The 20,816-nt window shown below is 37.4% G+C and overlaps 1 protein-coding gene across 4 annotated transcripts in view; it reads right to left on the bottom strand.

Annotated features, from left to right (window-relative positions):
* RXFP1 (relaxin family peptide receptor 1) overlaps positions 1–20,816 on the bottom strand; it is a 61,901-nt gene that overhangs the window by 30,352 nt on the left and 10,733 nt on the right. For 2 of the 4 annotated variants that reach the window (XM_026792935.2, XM_014266558.3), the window contains exons 1-2: positions 16,313–16,704; positions 249–404 (exon numbers count right to left, since the gene is read on the bottom strand). In XM_026792935.2, coding sequence (XP_026648736.2) covers positions 249–404; positions 16,313–16,361 — 205 coding nt within the window. In that variant the 5' untranslated portion in view covers positions 16,362–16,704. Of the gene's footprint in view, positions 1–248; positions 405–16,312; positions 16,705–20,816 lie in introns of those variants that run through there. The other 2 variants (XM_014266557.3, XM_026792934.2) reach the window with 2 other exon arrangements.

Below are 20,816 nucleotides of genomic sequence, written 5' to 3'. Positions count from 1 at the left end.
GGGAAAAAATTGGATACTGATAACTGATACCATATACAAAGAAAAATGCGGCCCACTCTTCTTTCCCTAGCAAATGGTTTGCTAGAGAAGGAGGGTGGCTTTATCAGCTAAAGCAGACCTGCTGCACCCTCTGCAAAGCGTGTAACTTTCCCACTGCTGGCACTCCACAGCCTGCTGTTGGGTGTGAGCACTGCCTGGGTTTCAGTGACTACAGGTGCTAGACACAAGGCAAAGCCACAGCCACTCACCGCAGTTGTCTTCGTCAGCCCGATTCCCGCAGTCATCCTCACCATTACAGTGCAGCTGCTGGGGCAAACACTTTGTGATATTGCCACATGGAAAGTAGCCCAGGGGGCACCTGGTGCCAGCTCCAGAAACATGGTCTTCCAAAGAGTCACAGATGACTAAATAGGAACAGAAAAAATAAGTTTGTTTTATGGTGTGTTTAAAGGTATTTGATATTACGCCTTTGTAAGTACTCATTTACATTTGAATGTGAATATCAAGCAACAAAAGTGTATTAATTTGTTGGACATGAAATTAAAACCAGGATATGAAGTACTTGTTAATCTTGGCAAAAATCTTTCATATTGTTAGCTAATTAAAATTCCATTTGATATAAAGCAAACAGGTAATTCCTCTCTATTCTTCCTCAGAATAAGATCAAAATGTTAATTATACAAGACAAATGACCTAAGGCTACCATTTTAAAGGATTTTTGCACTATTTACTATAACGATATACAAGATAAGCTATAGGTATTCCTGCCTATGGAAGGGTGGTTGGAGTTAAATGATCTTTAGAGTCTCTTCCAACCCAAACCATTCTATGACATTGATTTGTGCTGAAATTTTAGATCCAGATAGATAAGCCCCTTTATACAAAGTCAGATCTATATATGCGTGATTATATTCCAATTTTAAAGAAACTACTTGGTGTAAATGGATCAAGGATCAAAAAACAAGGAAACTAAGGTGAAATCCATGACACAGTTTTGCTGAAAACTTAGTAAGACATCATGAAGGGGCCAGTTATGAATCCTTCAGAAGAGCTGTCAGTCTGATCCAAAAAACTGTGGAGATATTGGTCAGAATATATCAGTGTGAAGTTTAGATACACAGCTGCTGTTCTGCTGAGCCTGTGCTCTGTAGGAAGGAATTTCAGAGAACACAGAACTTCACAGTGTTCTTCACTTCCAAAGCTTCCCTAAACCTACCTAGTACCTTTCTGCAAGGCTCTGCTAATTTAATTTTTGAAGTACTTTCAAAAAGGAGTATCCCTTTTTCTTAGAGCTACCATTTGACTTAATGCATACTGCTACAAAAAACTCCAAAAATCAAATACAGATTTTATTTTAAATTTCATTGCAATCTTAGAGCACTTCAGATACTCTCTAAAAACTTTATTAACTGTGATGTGATGGTTGTTCAGATAGTAAACTGCTAATTCTGAAACATGCTATTATTTTTCCAGGCTATTTTCAAAGACAAAATATAAATCTTTCACACAACTTTCCCAGATTAACAAGGAATCTTCTTGGAAAATGTCTGATTTTTTGCACTCATTTTTCTCTTGGACTAAGAGAAATCACCTAAAATTCAATCAATTACTTCAGATTAATAAAAAATCCCTTCTGGAAGAACTTCCTTCCAATTAAGCCCTTGACAATGTTTAAAACTCTGAAAAATTGGAATGTAAGAGCTGTAGCTGCAGAAAATGGAGATAAGTATCCTCTATATGTACAGAATTATCCTTGCTGTCAGCATCCTGCATAGAAATTCTTATATTCCAGCTAACCACCACTGAATGATTGAGAAAAGTTGATTTGCTTTTATCCACAAGTATATAACCCATGCAATTACTCAAAGATCATCAGGTCCTTAAGGCTTTTATGTATGGGTACCAAAAATAAAGCTACATCCTAGACACAGGGTGAATTCACACTTGCATATTGTTCATAAATTTCTCTGCTGCTCTGTGCTCGTATTCAGAACATTATGATTAACTTGTTCCACCCAAAAAGAAGTAGCAAGAAAAGCTTATGTAGGCATACTGTTAGGCAAACAGTGTATGTGTACTACTTAGTGTCTTGAGTCTCTTTCTTAGCAAAAAGCTGAGCAGGCAACTGAGGCTCCCTTAAGAGCAGTTACTGGTTACAATCTGAATACCTACCAAACCATTGGTAAGAGACACCTGTATGAAAAAACCACCATAAATGAAAACATCCCAAACAGACCATCAAAAAACCTCTCACATTTTGTCAAGCTTTTTATCCTACATGCTAGAGACATATTTAGACTGATCTGAACCTTGTCCTTAAAGGGGCTGATCTCCATGCAATTTAAATTTCGAATGAAAGCATTTATCTTCTCACAGTACCATTCAATGGAATTTCACAGCATGTTCCAAAAATTATTAATTATTCAAATAATATGAATCCCTGAACTAATAATGAATTTGCTGTTGCATTTTAGAAATCTTTACTTTGCCACAAAGAATAAGTCCCTCATGATGTTCAATGTTTTGAATTCTCAGTACATTTATAGCCTCGATGATATCTATTCTGAATCTCTGCATTATTCATTTGTGCTATGTTGGATTACCCTGGCATGTAAATATCTGCCTGGGAAAGGAGACAACACAGCTTCAAAACTCAACAACTTCATCCCAGTTATAAAATCAGTGAAAGCACTGGTCTTTGTCCACTGACTTGTTAACATCACTTTGTTTATGCAAAAAAAAGACAGAAGTTTGGACTCTGCTGATTGCAGGAGATTTATGTCTGGAAAAGCCCCCAGTTCTCTGGGGAAATATTTGGTAAAGCTGACGAAGGTAGACAGAAGATAAGACAGTAAAAATTGTTGTAAAATGCTAGATAATATTCAAACAGTTATCTTTCAGATTGAGGAAATTAAACTTTGGTCTTTTATGTGAGGAAAATAAAGATAGCAGTGCAACAACAGCGATTAAAAATGATGGTTATTGTTTTGCAAATACAGACTTTACTGACATTGGAGTTCACCATGACAAGATAATGATCTATCACTCCATCTTTGTGATGTGGTATTAAAGTTGTTGGCTTTTCCACATTTGATTGATTTTCCACTATGAAAAAATTGAACCACTCTTCTTGTATCATGTTTTTTTTTTTTTTAGCAGCTGAAAGAAGATGAGAAGTGATAAACCAGTGACAGACTTGCTTATCAGAAGGTTTGCTTTTACAGATACCAAGTAAAAGAGCCTCTTCTTTATATACCTCATAGAGAAAATCAACTCCCGCTTCCTGTGACACAGAGATAATTGCAGACATTTCAGCTATTCTGCTCCAGAAAATTTCCTCTCATAACATTAAACATAAATATTAAAATATTTGCAATGTTTTAAGAAAAAGAGAAAAGAAATAGGTGAGCTGGGATCAGTACAGACAGCAAAACGGCAAATAACTTCTTTCTGACTCTTGTCTCAATACAGAAAAATGTTCTGCTTTTCTAGCAGCATGTTCATGATACTGCAAATAAATATTTCTGACTATTGTGTATTTAGGGTCCCCTGAAATCCCCCAGATTAATCTCAAATTTTCAAAAATAAAAGAAGAGTTTCTGTTGTGCACTTTTTAAGCTTGTCCAGACTGGCTGCTTTGAGATGCTTATTGTTATAAGATGTGTGTGGTGAGGAAGAAGGTGGATAATTTTCCCTGCTTGTCTTTAAATACCTGACTGAGTTAACTCTGCTTTCCTTTGCTAAAGGAATAAGCATGAGTTGGGTTGTCATCTAGTAAATATGATAAAGCTTTTAACTCTGTAGCATGGATGCAGAATCACTGGGGAGAGAACAGGACAGCCCCTCTTTAAACAGTCATAAAATGAAATCGAAAGAAGGAACGCATTTGGGAAAGCCAAGAACAAGATGTTCCCAGGACAACATGGCTTGGCTTCCAACTGAATTGATTAATTAGGCTTGCTAGTTTTGTGCATTCTTTGAAATACAGGGATTGGGTCACAAGTGCTGTTTGAGAAACCAAATAAGGCACGCGCGCACTATAAGAACACAAACTTAACACTTGGAGGTTCCGTAAAAGAAGCGAGGATGACTCCGTAAAGGGAACAGCTCTGGGCTGATGGGACTGAGCCATGAGCACTGAAACATCCAAAGGCATCACTCATTGCTTGGTACCCCCTAGTCACACCAGCCTCAACTGTGCCACATATAGCTTCAAATAAAGGCATATCATAATACCAGGAAAATATTTTTGTGTTTTCAAGAATTTGAAAGTGAAGTCCACTGTCATGAATCCAAAATGACTCATGAGTTCCATCAGCCAAATAAGCTAACTTGCTTTTCCTCACTTTGAGTTAGCACTTCAAAAGGGTTGAGGAAATCCAATCGCTTTTTAAAAAGGCTCCTTAGATGCCAAGAACTGAGGAGTGATTGAGTACTGAAGAATCCACCCTGTATTTTTCTGGTGGAAAATTATTTTACCTACAAAATCCCAAGTTCTTCAAATGCACTCATGCAAAACCGGTGGCACTTTTTCACTCTTACATAACTTTTTTTAGTTGCTGTACTTCTAGACACAGTGGGAGATGGGCTGGAGAAACAGAAGACTGAAAATATTCTTGCTTTGAGACAGAATGTTTTGTTCTAATAAAACAGAATCAACTCAGAAAATACTGAAGTTAAAATCAATTTCACCTGTAAGTTTTGTGCTAGCTTGAATACTTCAAGCTGACAGTTGATTAAAAAATATCCTGTGCTGCTGAACGGTATATTAAGGGCATGTGAAATGGTTTTGAAAAACCTTTAACATAACATAGAACAGGTCTCATAGGCCTATTACCTTCATTTGTAAAGATGAATCATCAGAACAAGTTTATAGAAGTTTACCACTATGAATTATTTAACCTTACAAAATGTTTAATTAATTATTAACAAAGAATAGAAGTGACTAGTGACTGACCAGCTTTGATTAACAAAGAATAGAAGTGACTAGTGACTGACCAGCTTTGATCAGATGTATTTGAATTACCAAATGACAGAAAAGAAGATACAACTTAAAAAGATACTTTTAAAAAATAATTTGTAGAAGTGAATGAAGAGATGGAGTTCATTCTTTGATTAATTTTCCTGGTTTTGTTCAGAATTTTCAGCTTTTTCCCACTAAACATGAGATTTTTGAGTAATATATGACCGAGACAAGGATGAAGTTAGTCCATCATGTTTAAGGATAGAAATAAAAATTAACTTCTGCATAATTTCATTTAACATATTACGAATTTATCAGTGAGAGTGCTTTTTTTTTTCATCATGTAATTTTATAAAAACTCTCCTAAAATTTTCTTTTAGTAAAAGCTTTCTAGTGATATCTGTGAAAATGTAACAGGATTCTCATATTATTAAATGTCAATAAAACTAAAATTTAAACTTTCCATAAATAGCATACCATTACAAAACAGAGTTTTTACACTTGTACTTTAGTGTTGTTAATGTACACATACTTGGGGTAATGCCCTGGGCAAAATTTGTATACCAAAATAGACCTTGATCTAGTGGCAATAGATTCTTTGGCATTAATCCTTGAGACAAAGTGTCTGTGGCTTAAAGGATTTAAATATATGTACAGGGCACTCAGAGAAGTGTAATCAAACTGCTATCACTGCACTGCCTTTTCTGTAATTTGTGCCTCTGCTTTGGTAGCTTTCCAGCCCTGAAGTCCATAACATTTTCTAAATGTATGTATTTATTGCATATGTGTTGTGTTTTTAATTCTAGGTTTGATTGGGTGCAAGAGAGACAGGGTCATTTATTATGAGTATGACAGATTCATTTCTAAAACACTGGAAATTGTTTTGAATATTTAGCTATTACCTTTGCAACCAGAAATACACTTTCAGTTTTATTGCATTACATTTATCTTTAGCAAACTACATTAGATGTCACTCTAGGAATGTGTAGTACTTGAACTACACAACTAAGCTTATATTTGCTTCCATTAAACACAGTATAGTGAAATGGGCTTTAGCAAAAATGATGCATATATAATGACTCTTGAACACCAATCTGGTAATTATCCTGGATTTTAATTTCATAAAGTACCTTCATACCTTGCTGTGGATTACACAATGCTTTAATTTCAGAAGCATTTTCCAAACCAGGAAATTTCTGCTATCTTTTTTGAAAATATCAACTCCAGTCTCACAACAACATCACTAGTTATCAGTTATGCCACAGATAATTCAGTCTAATTAATGCAGTTATAGGGTTGTAGGATCCTTGCTGTTTAACTGCTGGATAAATCCACTCCAGGGCTGGAAACGGCCAGAACAACTCAGACTGGTGACATGGCACATTGCCACAGCATTTGGCTTTTATACCTTTTAGTAATTTGTTGTTTTGCTCTGATTGCACAGAATTTAGAATAAGTGCATAAAGAACTGAAAGAGTTAATACCTCTAAATGCCTCAATATGAAGTAAAATAAGTTCAATCCAAACCCTCAAATTTTTTAGGGCTTTCCCAAAGGATGAGAGTTCAGCGTAATACCTAACAAAGACACAAATTAATTAACAGGGCCAAACCTTTTTATTGCTCCACTTCCCCTCTTCTTTCTCTCCCCAAATAAACGGAATTTAAACAATATCTGACTATTAGTTCTGTTTACAAAAAAGTTCTAGCTCCATATTCTGAGATGATTTTCCAGAAGAAACTACATCAAGATAAGCTTTCCTTTGCCCCTGTGATTTTTGCCTCGGTGTTACTCCTCAATTTCACTAATTTCTCTTTCACAGCAGGGCAATATCAGCTGGCCATGGAAACACTGGGGTTTTGTTCAAATGGTGCCAGGTATTGAGTAGAAATGAAGGCACCAATCCAAATGTGTTAAATATACTGTACTAGTCAGTAGCATCCCACCTGGAAGGCCTGGAAAGGGAAGGGTTAGCCATCAAAATTAAGGAAACTGCTCTCCCAGGAGTTAATTCTTTCTCACACTATTGAGTGTATTTGGCCTGGTTCTTTGAGCTCTAAAGAGAAAATAATTTGTTGTAAGTAGTTTTTTCCCTCTCATTTGAAACGCAGCATTTATGAGGTAACAGTTTAAACACATGTAATAAAAAGAAAAAAATTAAAAAAGACCTCTGAAGTTTCATATCTGGAATGGCATTTCTGAAGTTTTGTAATCCTAGGGTAAAACGTTTCTTCTACTGCAGTATTTGCCAGGTACCTTAAAATTATTTTTGTATGTTATAACATAGTAGTATGCTAATGAATGTTCTTTATATTTTAAAATCTGAGCAATCTAATAATCCAAAATATACTTTAGCCAAAAAAATTAAGGACAGATGTTTATCAATAAATTAGTGTCCCTCAAGCAACAATCATTCACCTCATCTAGATAATTCTGAATTTCAGTATGTAAGGACAGTAGTTAGAGATTACTATAAGGAAATTAATTTCTGACTTGCTGCTTTCAGCGAGTTAATCCAGTCAGCCATGCATAAAGTAAGCAAAAGTGAAACACTGACTAGTGAAAACTAAATTATTTAAATTACAAACAGCAGACATTTGTAATATTTCTCTTAAGTTTCCATAAACAAAAGGCAGATTTAAGTGACTTCATGACACAATGTCATATACAGGAGGAAGTTTGTGTACATGTGTATTCATGCATGGAAGCAAAAAGAAATCCAGCAGATCAGACAGAAAGTACTTGCAGCAAAGCTTTAAGAGAGAGCTGTAATGAGAAAGGGGAATGAAACTAGAAAGGCAATGAACATGAAATTACTTGCTGATATTCAGATTGTAGGAACACATTATTTTGCAAAAGAACAGAACAGAAAAGAACTACCTGGGTATCATTAACTTGTCCTCAAGGCAGAAACCACCTAAAAGATCATAAACAATTGCCTAACTTTTCTTCTGTCTAAAAGGGCAAACCTGTCTTTCATTTTTATCCTGTGAAGTACTTACACTCTCACCCCCACTCCAAAACAGAGGTTATAGCTAAGTTATGCAATTTATTCCAACTTTGGTATGTTCTTGTGATGGGGGAGAAACCCCACAAAACCCCAAAAACATGGTAGAATGAGTGTCTTGCAGTGCTGATGACAGAAAAATGGCTTTGAGAACAGCCAGCCCAAACACTCTGAAGAAAAGAACCTGAAGGGTGGCAGTGGGAGATTCTATTATCTTTGTCTTCTTTTGCTCTCTAGTCTCTTATTTTGCTACAGAGGCACTAGAGCTAAGCAAGCTGGACATCAACCACAATTTCAGATTCCACTATTTTTCCTCTTCTCCCAAGTAACAATCCCAAATAAGTCTTTAAAAAATAATCTCAGTTATGCTTTTTCTAAGACTCCAAACAGAGAAAAAGTGTTTGGGGAGCCCTAATGCTGTATTTGAAATATGAAACATAATCTGGGGATTTTTTATCTTTTTCTTTTTTCTCCCTTTATTGTGGCTTTTGTAAAGACTAAAAGGATTGCAATAATAGTTCTTACAATGGAACTAAGCCAGCATAATTTGAAGTGAAGCTCTGAAGCATGCTCAAGATTAATCTTGTAACAGTGAAAATACATTATTTCTTGGTCAGCCGGAGACAGGACTGTCTGATATATTTTATTAATTCACATACCTTTGTTACTAAGAACCATTTATAACTATTAAGAATTTAAATAGAATATAGAACTACAAGTTCAGATTTGGGAAGTGGCTCTGCCCTGTGCCCTATGAGATTCCACCCTCCTTAAGTATTAGAAAATATGGAACCCTTTGTTGTTCTGTTTTGAAGTTAAGTATTTTAGAAAATCTGTTTCTAAGACCTCAGCAGAGCTATTTTGTAAAAATCAATTTGCAGAACGTGCTTAAATAAATGCATTATTGTTGGATTCTGACTCATTAATCTTTGCTTCGATTTAAATATGACGAGTTTTCCAATCTCTGCTGTATTCCACTATGAGTACACATAACTCACCACTAAAAGTTGTGACACTCCAGTTAAGTGCATAAAGCAGAAATTATCTCAAGTTAATAGGATTTCTGACCTTCATGAAGTGAATAATGTTAGCTGGTTAAACCACAGAACTGGGGACTCATTTAGGCTGGAAAAAGCCTCTGCGATCATGGCATCCAGCTGTTGGACCCCATGACCACAGACATCTGACTTATTTCTTCTTCTGCAGGTTGTATCAAAATGTGCATGCAGATTAAGGGCAATAGATCTTTAAAATATATCTTGTAGATTTTATGTATTTATTAATGTACATAAAGAAATTAGCAGCACATATTTAGAAGTTAGTATATCCAAATTAGAAAATATAACAAGAAACAGCATTCAGAAGTGTGGCTCTGTTTTGGATGCACTTTGGCTAAATAATATTTTTGTGTGGATTGTTGTGGATTCAACCTTCACACAGTCTATTCTATGTGAAGTTTAAATCACATAGAATTGTTCCTGTTCCTGCTTCTCTTCATTTCATGCCACTTCATCCAACCTAAAAGAGGATGGTGTCTGCCCCTGACACTGTTTTCTCATTGCCAGCAGTGGAGAGCTCTGTGCCCTCTGGAGCCAGTCTAGAAACCAAGAAACCAATCTAGTTAAATTATAGTGTGAAAGCAGTGCATATGAAAATGAAAGATTTTGAAAAAAAAAATGAAAATTTAACCAAATAGATAGATAGAACAGAAAGATATACAACGTGTTTTATTTTTGCTAAACCATTTAAAGAAAAAGAAAGACCTCATGTGACATCTAAGTCTTAGGGGTGTAGAAAAACCAACGATTTAATATCTGGTTCTGATATGTTTTTGGAAAAAGTAGAAAGTGGCTGTACTCTTTGTGCATTGTGCAGAGAATCTATACTGAGGAAAAAGCAGGATTTATGGATGCATGTATGCAGCATTACTTGATTACTAGAAAAGAATTCCTGTCTGAAAACTAGTGTCTATAATTTCTAATTAAGACTACATAACAATTGATTCACATGTTTTACGTGGAATTGGAGTCCAAAAAATGAGGTTAAGAAGCCTATTTTTATGGCAGATGAGCCTTCTTAAATTAAACTTCTAAAAATGTAGATTATCTTTGTCAACTGTATTGCTATTAAGTACTCCAGACTAATCAAGGTATTCAATCATGTGGCTTTTAAATTCAATAATTTAATCATTTTCTTCCCCATACACACAAATTTTGGCTTAACTATGATGTGGGCAGTTTCATTAATGGATTCTGCTCTTAGCCTACTCCAAAGAAGAGCTGATCTCTTCCTATCTATTAAAAACAAAACAAAACTAAAAAAACAGGGCAAAAATATATTTCTAAGTTCAAAAATACCACTTCTACCCTCCTAAGCACTATGCCTTTTTCCCTACGTTGCGCATAACATTGACAATCAGGTCTGTGATGGGAAAAGTCTCTCCTCCCAGGTGAAGCCAGTTTCTTTTGCAGAACAGAGGAGAAAGAGGGAATGTTCCCCTGCTTTGACAGACTTGTGCATGCCTTTGAGCCTCAGTGACTGCACAGTCTCTCCCACTCCCAGGGCCATACTGACACTTTCTTTTCTCTGGAGGCAGCACTGACTTGACTGAGACAAACCCTTGTGACCAAATAAAGCCTCGGGATTGATACAGAGCAGCTGGGTGGAACACAACGAGCTGTGCTACAGGGGATGGGTGATTTAACATCCTCTCTGGATGAGCTCTGCTAAGTCATCTCACATGCACAGATCCCCCAGGATCAGAGTCACTGCTCTGGGCCCTTCCTCCCACTGCCAGCTCACCCTCACACCAGAATATGAATTCAACCTGTGCTCCCAGGGCTGGGTGTGCCCATCAGGTCACCTTAGACTCATTCAATCCCTTGTTTTCCCATCAGTCTCTCTTCCTGGTGTCTTTCTCTTGCCCTGTCACACCAGTCAGCTGCATGCTGGATCCCTCATGAGCACTGGGGGAGACACAGCAGGGAGTGAGCAAGAGACTCTGCAAGACTTCTTTGCTTATCCCCAGCCACTTTATGTGCAACATCCATTATTAGCAACATATAATCCACACCTGAATTCAAACTCAAGACCTTTATATTTCATACATTTCTGATAACACACCTCCATATATTACTAAAGGCATTTTATCTATGCTTTCATTAGTTTTCTCGTGTATTACTGGCATCATGCTCTTTAGTCTACAGTTTAACTGCTTAGAAGCTACAATATTCAATCCTAATTAGTTCCTCATACTGCTACAATAATTACACTTCCCATTTTTAAGTCTTCAGAGATTACTTAGATTACAGTTTAGAATATGAAATTATTGCTCAGATGGGGAGCTGAGACATTAACATATGTATGGCAAGGGTTTCTGCTAATTTGAGGTTTTTACTTTCTGAATCAGTCAGTTTCACAGAGTACTTAGAGCACAGCTTTTAGAGATGTCAGTGGCAGCCATGCAATGAACACTGCCACATCAGGATGATCAAACCAAAACCCCCAGAAAATCTGTTATAGAATTATTATCCAATTGTAAGGCTTTTAGAGCAAAAAACAGGAAAAGTTTTCCACAGCGGAGTTCAGTTGCTTTCATGAAATGGCCTTCATTTTGTAATCCCCGGCCTCATCCACATTTTATCTTAATCTTCTACAGCAAATGAAGGAGGGATCACACAGCCAGCATAATTTACCATAATTTTTGATTCATCCTTTTAATGCAGGACACAAAGCATGTGTTTTTGTGCAGTTATAACATGAAGAAAATTCAGTATGGGCACATAGCACAAATTAAGATTCTGTCATTTACTATTAGAAGATGAAATCAGTTCCCCTCCAGCATTTTATGACAGGACAGCACGCTGCATCACTAGTTCAGATCCTTTAGCTCTCCAGACCTTTGTTTTTTGGGAGGGTAGAGTGATCTGGCAACGCTGATTACCAGCTTCTGGGCAGAGGTGCTACTCAGGAGGAGACATTTTGAAAGAAGTCAATAAGTCACAGGACAATTTTGGGCTTCGTAATACAGAGCTCACCCTACCAAGCGCAGCTTCTTTTTCTGCTCAGGCTCAACCCAGCTGCTTCACTCCCACCCTTTTTTGTCTGCTTGCCATCATCTCATCCCCTTCTTTCTGTACAGAATCCTAGCTCTGATCTCACCATCCTCTGACTTCATTCTTCAGATGCTCACTCCCTTCTCTCAGAACTCCCTGTCCCTCTCCTTTAATTAACTTTCTCTTCCCTGCTGGCTCCCTCTCTCACATCCCTTTCCTCAGTCTCTACTCTCCTGGACTAATAATCCTCCTGATTTCCATTTTCCCTTTCTAAGTGGCATTAGTCTTTCCCCTCAATTCTCTGTTCTATTGTCCCATCTACCTGTCCCTTTTGTCCCTGCTTTTGTTGTCCTTTTCCAGTCCTTCCCAATCCATTGTCACATCCTCTGTCTTTCACACACAACAATTATGAGTTCCTGATCCTCTCAGCTCCCTGTGACTCCCAGCCTTGCACCAGACATTTCAAAGTCTGATTTGATGGCTTCCAAGTCATGGCACTCAAGAGAAAACTCATGCTGAGATGGCTGGTGACAGATCCTCTGAGTGTCACACTGGTCTCTAGCAGCAAGTAACATCTATGAGAAAAGGTTATTTTTGCTTTACTGCAGCCAGGCTTGAGCAGCCTCATCAGCTCTAGTGGGATGGCTGTCAGAGGATTGTCTCTCAGCACAGTGATATTGTAGAGAGATTCTTCAAAAGAGCTGTTTAAGAAAATGCTTTGCTTAATACAAGATTATCCAAATTGATCAACGTATGCAAAGTACCAATTCCTCATATTCAGAAAAAATTTTGGAAAAGTTTTGCTTGTCTTCTTGCTCAAGGTCCACAGATTGCACATAAAATTTCAGAGCAAATGGTTCAAGTCTGGTAGAGTTGTTATAAACACTCAAGTTTTCAACTTGGGTAGCTCCTGGGGCTGTAAACAAAGAGGTGAAAACATTCTTGCCCAAGCAGCAGCTGCAGGATCTAAGATCTAACTTTCAAAGTTTCATTTTACCATTTTGTAGATTTTAACTACCCTCTAACTACAGTAAATTTTCCTCCGGAAATCTAGCTTGAATCCCTGATTTTCTGTAAATATACTGATTTTCATGTTATGCACACGTAGATTCACAAGAAGCACGTTGTTCTTCTAACTACAGGAAAGCCAGACAGATTAAGGCCCAAGTTAAATTAAAGAAATAACCAAATATTGTTATTACACAATGATTATTTGAGCTTGTGCAAAGGCTGAAGTAATTTCACTTTCCTATTTACAAATCTGGAAGGAATCTTAAAATATGTTACAAACTATGTAAACAGGAGCACAATCATAAACTTGCAATTTTCTGAAGGATTCAGGATTGTCTCTTTCCCACATTTGACAGAAAGCATTTGGTATAAAAGATCTTGGCCTTGAAAATAGCTGTCACCTGCATGAAGTACCAGAACAAGTAATGAGATTCAGATGGTTTAAAGAAAGTTGTCCTTGGCATTTTAAAGTGAGGGTAAAGGATGGAAAAAACATGAGGGAAGAACAGAAGGAGGAGGCTAAAGGAGCTGGAGGTACAAACAGAAATAGGATTGGAAACATCAGGTAGAGGTACAGAGCATAAAGGGTTAAAATTGTAAGAGTTGTAATTGTTTTTCACAAGGAGCCTGCCAAATCCCTTTTGGAACTCACTTTGAATACTTTTCAATACTAATGCTCCTCTGTTTGCTTAATGATTGATAAATGAATTGTTTGAGATCCTGTCACTTAGCCAAGGCCCAGGAGGATAAAATAGCCTTTGTCCCCAGAAAGAAAACCAAAGGCACTCTGGGGGCACAGCCGTGCACTACAGAGGTTGCAGCAGCTCCAGTTGAGTATCTTGCTAAGAGAAAAGATGCAGCAGCAGCCAGAGCAGTGCCAGCCACACACCTGAAGTGACTTGCCAGCTTTGCAAGGGAGGTGGTGACCCACCCAGGCAGAAGTTCATCCTGGCTACACATCCAGAGCCACCAGTTCCACAGCTGGAGTCTGAATTCATTTATCTCCATGTTATATTCACTGCTGTTGTGTGGACAAAAACCATGATGCAGATGCTGCTTTGTTTTCATAGAAGGCTCTGCCTGGGACAGTGCATTCCACTTGGGAAGATACTCAGGTGGTTGCCAGTATGTACAAAGCTTGATTGCTTGAATTAATTTGATTATTTAGATTTTGGAGGGAAACGTTTTTCATACATAAAATAAAAAAATTAATGAACACTCTCAAGGAAGAGAGTAAAAACAGTGATTGAACTTCAGCTGTTGAATGGAAAACTAAAGGGACACAGCTTGAATGGATCCAGGTAAATCAAACTAGTAGCTTTTGTACTATATATACTCCTTATTTTACTTTCAAGAGAATTAGAAGGATATGTAACTTTGTAGAAATTAAAAAAGAAAATACCAGTACCAAACATAAAAACCTCCAATACAAAACACAGCTGAACTTGCAGCCATCCACCGAAAAAGAAAGAAAAATTTTCCAATTTCTAAGGACAGCTATCCTTACTCCAGGAATGTTTAATACCAGCTACCCTAAAGTCTTGGGCAGAGCTGATGTCTATTGAACAGATGAATTCAGCTTGTAGGTGTGGTTATAATTTGCATTGTTGACTAAAACTCTGAAAGGCAGTGAAGCTGTGAACTGTGCACTGAGCAAGGTGAGGAGATGTGACAGCAACAGGAGCAAAATAGAGCACTAACAGGTGCCAGAGACTCTGGGCATGGATGTGCTTTAATCTAAGAATTCAGTCCTCACTTTAACAAATCTAAATGAGTCATGTGGTTTTCTTATAATACCCTATACATGATGTGTAAACCCAAAAAGGTAATGGCCATCATAATTAGTAGGCTTGTAGTCATTTCCTTATTTGCTATCCTATTTTGCAGTATGCTTTAATATATTCCAATATGTTTAATAAACTCCACAGCAGAGATGAATTTAACGGCGGAAATTATAGCAACAATTGGCACATATTTTATGTTTTAATGTTTTGGCATAGAAAACAGTAATGTGAAAGGCTTAATTTGTTGAAAATTCTTAGCCTTTATTTTGCATAACTGGAAGTACTATTTTAAATATTGAATTATCGCTCATGGAAAATGCAGGTGCATATGAAACCAGACCTTGCTCACAGGTTTGATACTACATCATTATTGTTGCTTTCTTAATTCCAAATACATTAATATCACTGCTTTTTTCATGCATGCAGCTTGCAATTATGTATTCCTCTAAACCATACAGGAACTGCTTAGTGTTTTTCCACTGATTTAACTGAGTTTTGCAACTGGAAAAATAGCTGTGTATGGAGCTCTATTTCCCAAACTCCTAGGGGGGCAAAACCCCTAACAAATCTTATCTTAAGCAGCAGCCTATGAACACATGAACCCAAAATTATTTCATTTAAAAACAGGAAAGAGAACAAGCTGTTGCACAATACAAAAGAAGATGACAGAATTCGACCTTTTGGTCCTACTATTTTAACAAAACTGTTCATATTATAAAGAGTAGCTATTTTCATCTACACAATTAATGAAACACTATTTTAGTATGGGTGCTGTGCAATAGGAAGCAATTAATAATTACAACTAAAGAAAATGATAATCATTAGTAACTTTCAGCATGTAGATCAGCACCAGCAGCTTCACACGGACAGCTTTACCAAGTCCTGAGAAGCACTAACAAACAGGGTACTCAAATGAAATGAAGAAAACACAGCTAAAGTAAGCAGTGTGTCTTGTCTCTCATAACACTGAAGTGACTTGCATCTGAAGGAAAACTAAAATTGAATTCAGTCTCCCTCTTGCATGTTATACTGCCTATCATGCCAAAAATTCCCATTATCTGAACACATTCTGCTCTCTGAGAACTACCTATTCTAGTAGCACTTGCACAGTATCTCTTCAAACTACTGAACTGAGTCTAAAATGCAGATTTCATGGCATCTGAGTAAAGTCCGTTCTGCAGGTACTTTCAATAAATATTTACAGCAAGTATTTTATGCAATGTTTAAGCTCTCTCTCATTTTAAAATTTCAGCTCATAACTATTAATAGTAACACTCAAGGCATTAAGTGCAAAAAACATCTGATCCTGACATGTAGCTAGTAACCTTGAGAGACTGCATTGCACTTCTATTGATTCTATTGAAAAATAATTGACATGAAGAAATGTAAAATAACATGAGATACCACGGTTTTTAAAAGAAATCCACTCCCGAAGTTTATCAGCTCTCTGCTTTGCAATGTTCAAAACAAGAAAGGAAGCCAGGGGCACTTACCCTTGGTACCAAAAAGCAAGAGCATGCAGAAGCAGCAGTTGGGTGTCATATCTGTCCTTCAGGGGTTCAGTGGATAAAGTCAGGGAGTGCTGTCCTTCGAAGTGCACTCCAGCCGAAGAGCTGCTCGCACAGCTCTGAGAGCCCTGAGCTGTGTGTCAGGAGAGCTCCTGCTCTCCCTGCCTTCCTCCCTACTCGCCTTGGCTCTCCCTCTCTCCCCCTCTCTGGCACACAGGCACATGAAAGTTTCCAGGATCACACTCAGCACTGCCTTGCAGGCTGGGATGTGCTCTGTGGCAGCCAAAGGCTGGGCTGTGTGCATGGACACGGCTCTGCCCCAAGCAAAGCTGCTGCTGCTGCTGCTGCATAAAACACAGCCAGGTCCCCAGAGCTGTCATCAATAGCCCAATCATTCTTCCTTCTCTTTTTTTATTCTCTTCCTAAAATTTCAATCCTGCAAGAGGTCTGAGAAACAGTTTTATTTAGTCTAATCTGTTTGAAACCAAATGTTTTCTGTAGTTTAGATAAAAACTGGAGGTTTTTCAACTAAGGGGAAGTGAAATTTATAAATACAGTCCCTTTGTAGCAATCCAGACACTCAGTGAAATATAGAAAAATGCACAATATAATTTATTTCCAATATCAGCATGTCACTACTTTTACACACTAACCACTCTTCGTGACTAATGCTAAGGAAAGCAATCTGAAAGAACAAAGAGGAGTGTTCAAAAATGTATTCTTTATGAGGAAAAGTTTTTTCACAGATTTTTGCCTTACTTGAACACTGAGACATTCCTATCTGGCCCTTGATTTTACTGTCACCGGTAGATCATGGTATTCCCCATTACAGTCACAAATTAAAATCTGTTTTATAATGTGAAGGCTAACATTTAGCAGCACAGCAAGACATGCTTCAAAACAAGTTGGGCAGTTGAGATGAACTTGAGAGAGGAGTTAAATTTTATGTGGACTCAAAGAATTTCAGATTTTAAGTTTTTTTCTTTTTTTCAAAAAAACCAGCTTGTCAGGATACCAATGAGTCAGAAAGCTCTGGTAACCTGTGAGCAGTTATGTCAGGTACTGAAGGAAAAGAGCTTCTCTGACTAAGGAAATGTGCATGCAAGAACACATCCACAAAATGGTGAATTTAGAAAATTAGAAAAACCTTTATCACAGTCAAAATCTAAGCCCACATTGTTGCTATGGCAAAGTTGTCTACAAAATAGGCATTATGAACTGCCAGCCTCTTGATTTCTGGTATAAAAGAATACAGAACAGAGAGGGGTTTACAGAAAGGTTGTTGTCTATGGAAACCTCAAGAAATACTTTGACATCTACTGTAACAAACAGCCCCAGTAATAGGCAATGTACAGGCAAAAATGGATCAAAAGGATTAGACATAAAATCATTCTTTTGTAAGGTGGGTCTAGCTTTTGAGCATATCAGTTAAGATCACACTTGCTTCAAACAGCTGTTTAAGAGTTAATCTAACTCCTACATACTCTAGGGCTAATGTCTCAGCTGAAAACTCTTCTAAGGTGATAAAATAGAAGAAGAAACTGAACCAAGAAAGTAATAAAAAGTGAAATACTCTTTCAATGATAAGTAAATTAAAAGCTTTACCTCTTCAGTGCAGGGTGAGAGAGAACTCACATTATAAAGAAAGAATTTTCTTTCTTGTATAGATTCCTCTGTAGCTTTCTGCTCCTGATCTAGTCATAATTACTTGAGAAGTGTAAGAACCATACACGTGTTTGGAATAGATCCTTTCACCCGATAATATAATAAATCAAGCAAGCTGCTTCTTTTAAAAGCAGTCTGACCCACTACAAAAGTTGAAGATATTCTACCTCAGAGTAAACAGGGAAAACCCCCAAATGTGGTACATACCACTCACACATATTTTCTGAAGCTCAGCCCCAGTGGGAGTTGTCACTTTTCAGCCTTCCTCTTTTTTAAGGACCTTTAGCGAGGACACCCATTAAAGTTAATTTTGATGCAAATAAACACTTGCTCTATGGAAAATCCATTGAGATCTTCCCTTTTCTAAACTTCTTACGCATTCATGATATCACAAACAGAAGCAGCAGCAGTTTCCAGCCCATTCTCAGTATAATTACATTTAAATCAAGAAACTAGAGTTACAAACACACGCATTGCTGAACTGTGGAATGCAGGCAGGAAAAGGAGGAGATACCAGCTTTTGAAAAGTTGTTTTGGGCTACCTTAGTGGAATGCATTTTTACTTCTTATTAGAAGAAACGTGTCTGTGTATTAGAAGGTCTATAAGTGTTTCCCTCTTGACTAAAATGTAAAAAGTTATGGCATGTTGGCATTTAAGAACTCTTTTCAAGAAAACAATAGGCTTGATAGACTAATTCCTTACACAGCAAAGAAATAAATCATCAGAATTGCATGTTTTCAAACAGCTTTGAGAAGACATTGGACTTCATTGGGATGGTCAGTATTGGCTTTTATTTCTGCTTACAGGAGTTCTAAAATTGATATTCAGTCTAAAGAGTATCTAAACTGAAGGAAATTGTCATATCTGTGGGGGACAACCCCCTCCAAACATTCAACAAACATTGTGCCACCAAACCACAAATTATCAGTACACATTAATGTTCACTAAACATTAATGTTTCACTAAATCCAAATAATTGCCATTTGCCACCAAGAAGAGTCACCTCACCTGTCTATGACAAAGTGTTCATAATCAAATTTTGAACTAAGAGTTAAATAACTGCAATTATCAGACACTTTGAAATAAGTTGCTAGTGAAGTCCCAGCACCTTGTAGTCTTTTTTCCATTGTTCACCTAAGGTGCTAGGTAGAAGGAACTTCACAAAGGTAAAGAAATCATAGCCGCATGCATTATCATTGTAATCTTCATTATTTAAAATAAAAATACACTAAGCTGTAAATCTGCTACAAAGGAAATAAGTTAGAATTCCTTTTCAGCTTGAAGAAAAAAGGTTTACTTATCTGCAGGCTGCAGCTACTCCTTTGAAGGTTAACAAACACTGTACACCAAACTGACTCAATGCTACAACTGATAAGCTTCAGGCAGATGCCGTACAGATAGGAGAAAAGTTGTATCTCTAAGTTTTGGCCTAAATGAGGCAAATGGATTCAGCCAAAATCTACCTGTTGCCATGCTTCTCCAAGTAGTGAGTAGTATGGATTTCAGCTATACTTCTGCTCTTTCCTCATTCTGGAATTTTCCTTTATTTAATTAGAAGTGATTTCAAAGGTCCTTTATGTCACACATCAAATTGAAGCCCCACAAGACAATTGCTATACCAAGGGTGGATTTATTACAAAGAGTTGCTCATTAGGCAAAGCAAATTTTCAGCTGAAAATGCTGATTAACTTGTCAGCTGTTTTGCTGTGTTCCTAGTGAAACACAAAACAGTGCAGGATGAAGCACTGAAAGTAAAACAGGACCCATATTGCCACCTGTGTCATGAAGATCATGTATTACAGCAGTTCATACTTTAAAATGACAGCCCCAGAAATGACCCTCTTGTTTCCTCAGCCATTTGATGACCAAAATCTAGGGTTTGTATTATAGTTATGTGAATAACTAATGGACAGATAAGGCTCCAGAACACAACATTTAAAATCTAAATCCTTCATTATGTCCATCAATCCCACAATCCAAAAGATTTAGCTGTGAAAATGAACATAATTGGCTTAATTATATTTAATTTACACTGCATTCAAAGCTCTGTCAGTTGCAGACAGTACAACTGAGAATAAGACATTTGTATTTTACAGGGCAACTCTTACCTTCAGAGGATTTATTCCTCATTTAACACCCACATCCAAGTTCCCTGAGTTCAGAGCAAAGCAAACTAAAGGACCTCTTAAGAGAAGCACAAGAATGTCTAAGCTCAGAAAGATAGAAAAGACCTCATTTACAGCAGCTCTTTGCAACCATTAAGCTGCACCACAGCATCTTTATCTACCTCTCTATCTCATACACTTGTGCCTCAAGCAGTGCTGTAAAAATGAACTACTTTTTTTTGTAAAGATTACTCTTCCCATTTCACAATTACAGAGATTTAATAGGGTCTATCTCTCAAAACCTGAAGAGCCTGGGACACCTGACCTAATGGGCCAGGCTAACTGTGCAGGCACCTCTGCTGCAGGACCTCCTCACTTCTCACTTCCTTCTCCCTTTTTATCAGCACAGCTGCAGCTACGCTGGGATTACTGACATTGCATTGGAGAAAGGGGAGAGATATTCCTCTCCTGGAAAAACTGAGCTAGATATTCTCACCTGGAAGGCTTTTTCTTCAGTGGAAATGTATGTCCACCAAAAGCCTTAAAACAGAAATCAGTTCTGCCAAGTTATTTTAAGCTAAAGATATTGTACAAAATTTGCCTCCCAGCTGCAGGCTGATCATAACTCCCTTGCTAGGTCTCAGGCTGCAGCTACAGAGGGCAACACAGACAATGGGTTTCAGTTTTCCACAAGAAACAGGCAGACAGAAGAGGAGAT

Source organism: Zonotrichia albicollis, chromosome 5, assembly GCF_047830755.1.
Source record: "Zonotrichia albicollis isolate bZonAlb1 chromosome 5, bZonAlb1.hap1, whole genome shotgun sequence".
Taxonomy (NCBI): domain Eukaryota; kingdom Metazoa; phylum Chordata; class Aves; order Passeriformes; family Passerellidae; genus Zonotrichia; species Zonotrichia albicollis.
The sequence above is the reverse complement of the archived record's forward strand: the minus strand, read 5'-3'. Positions and strand labels throughout refer to the sequence as shown.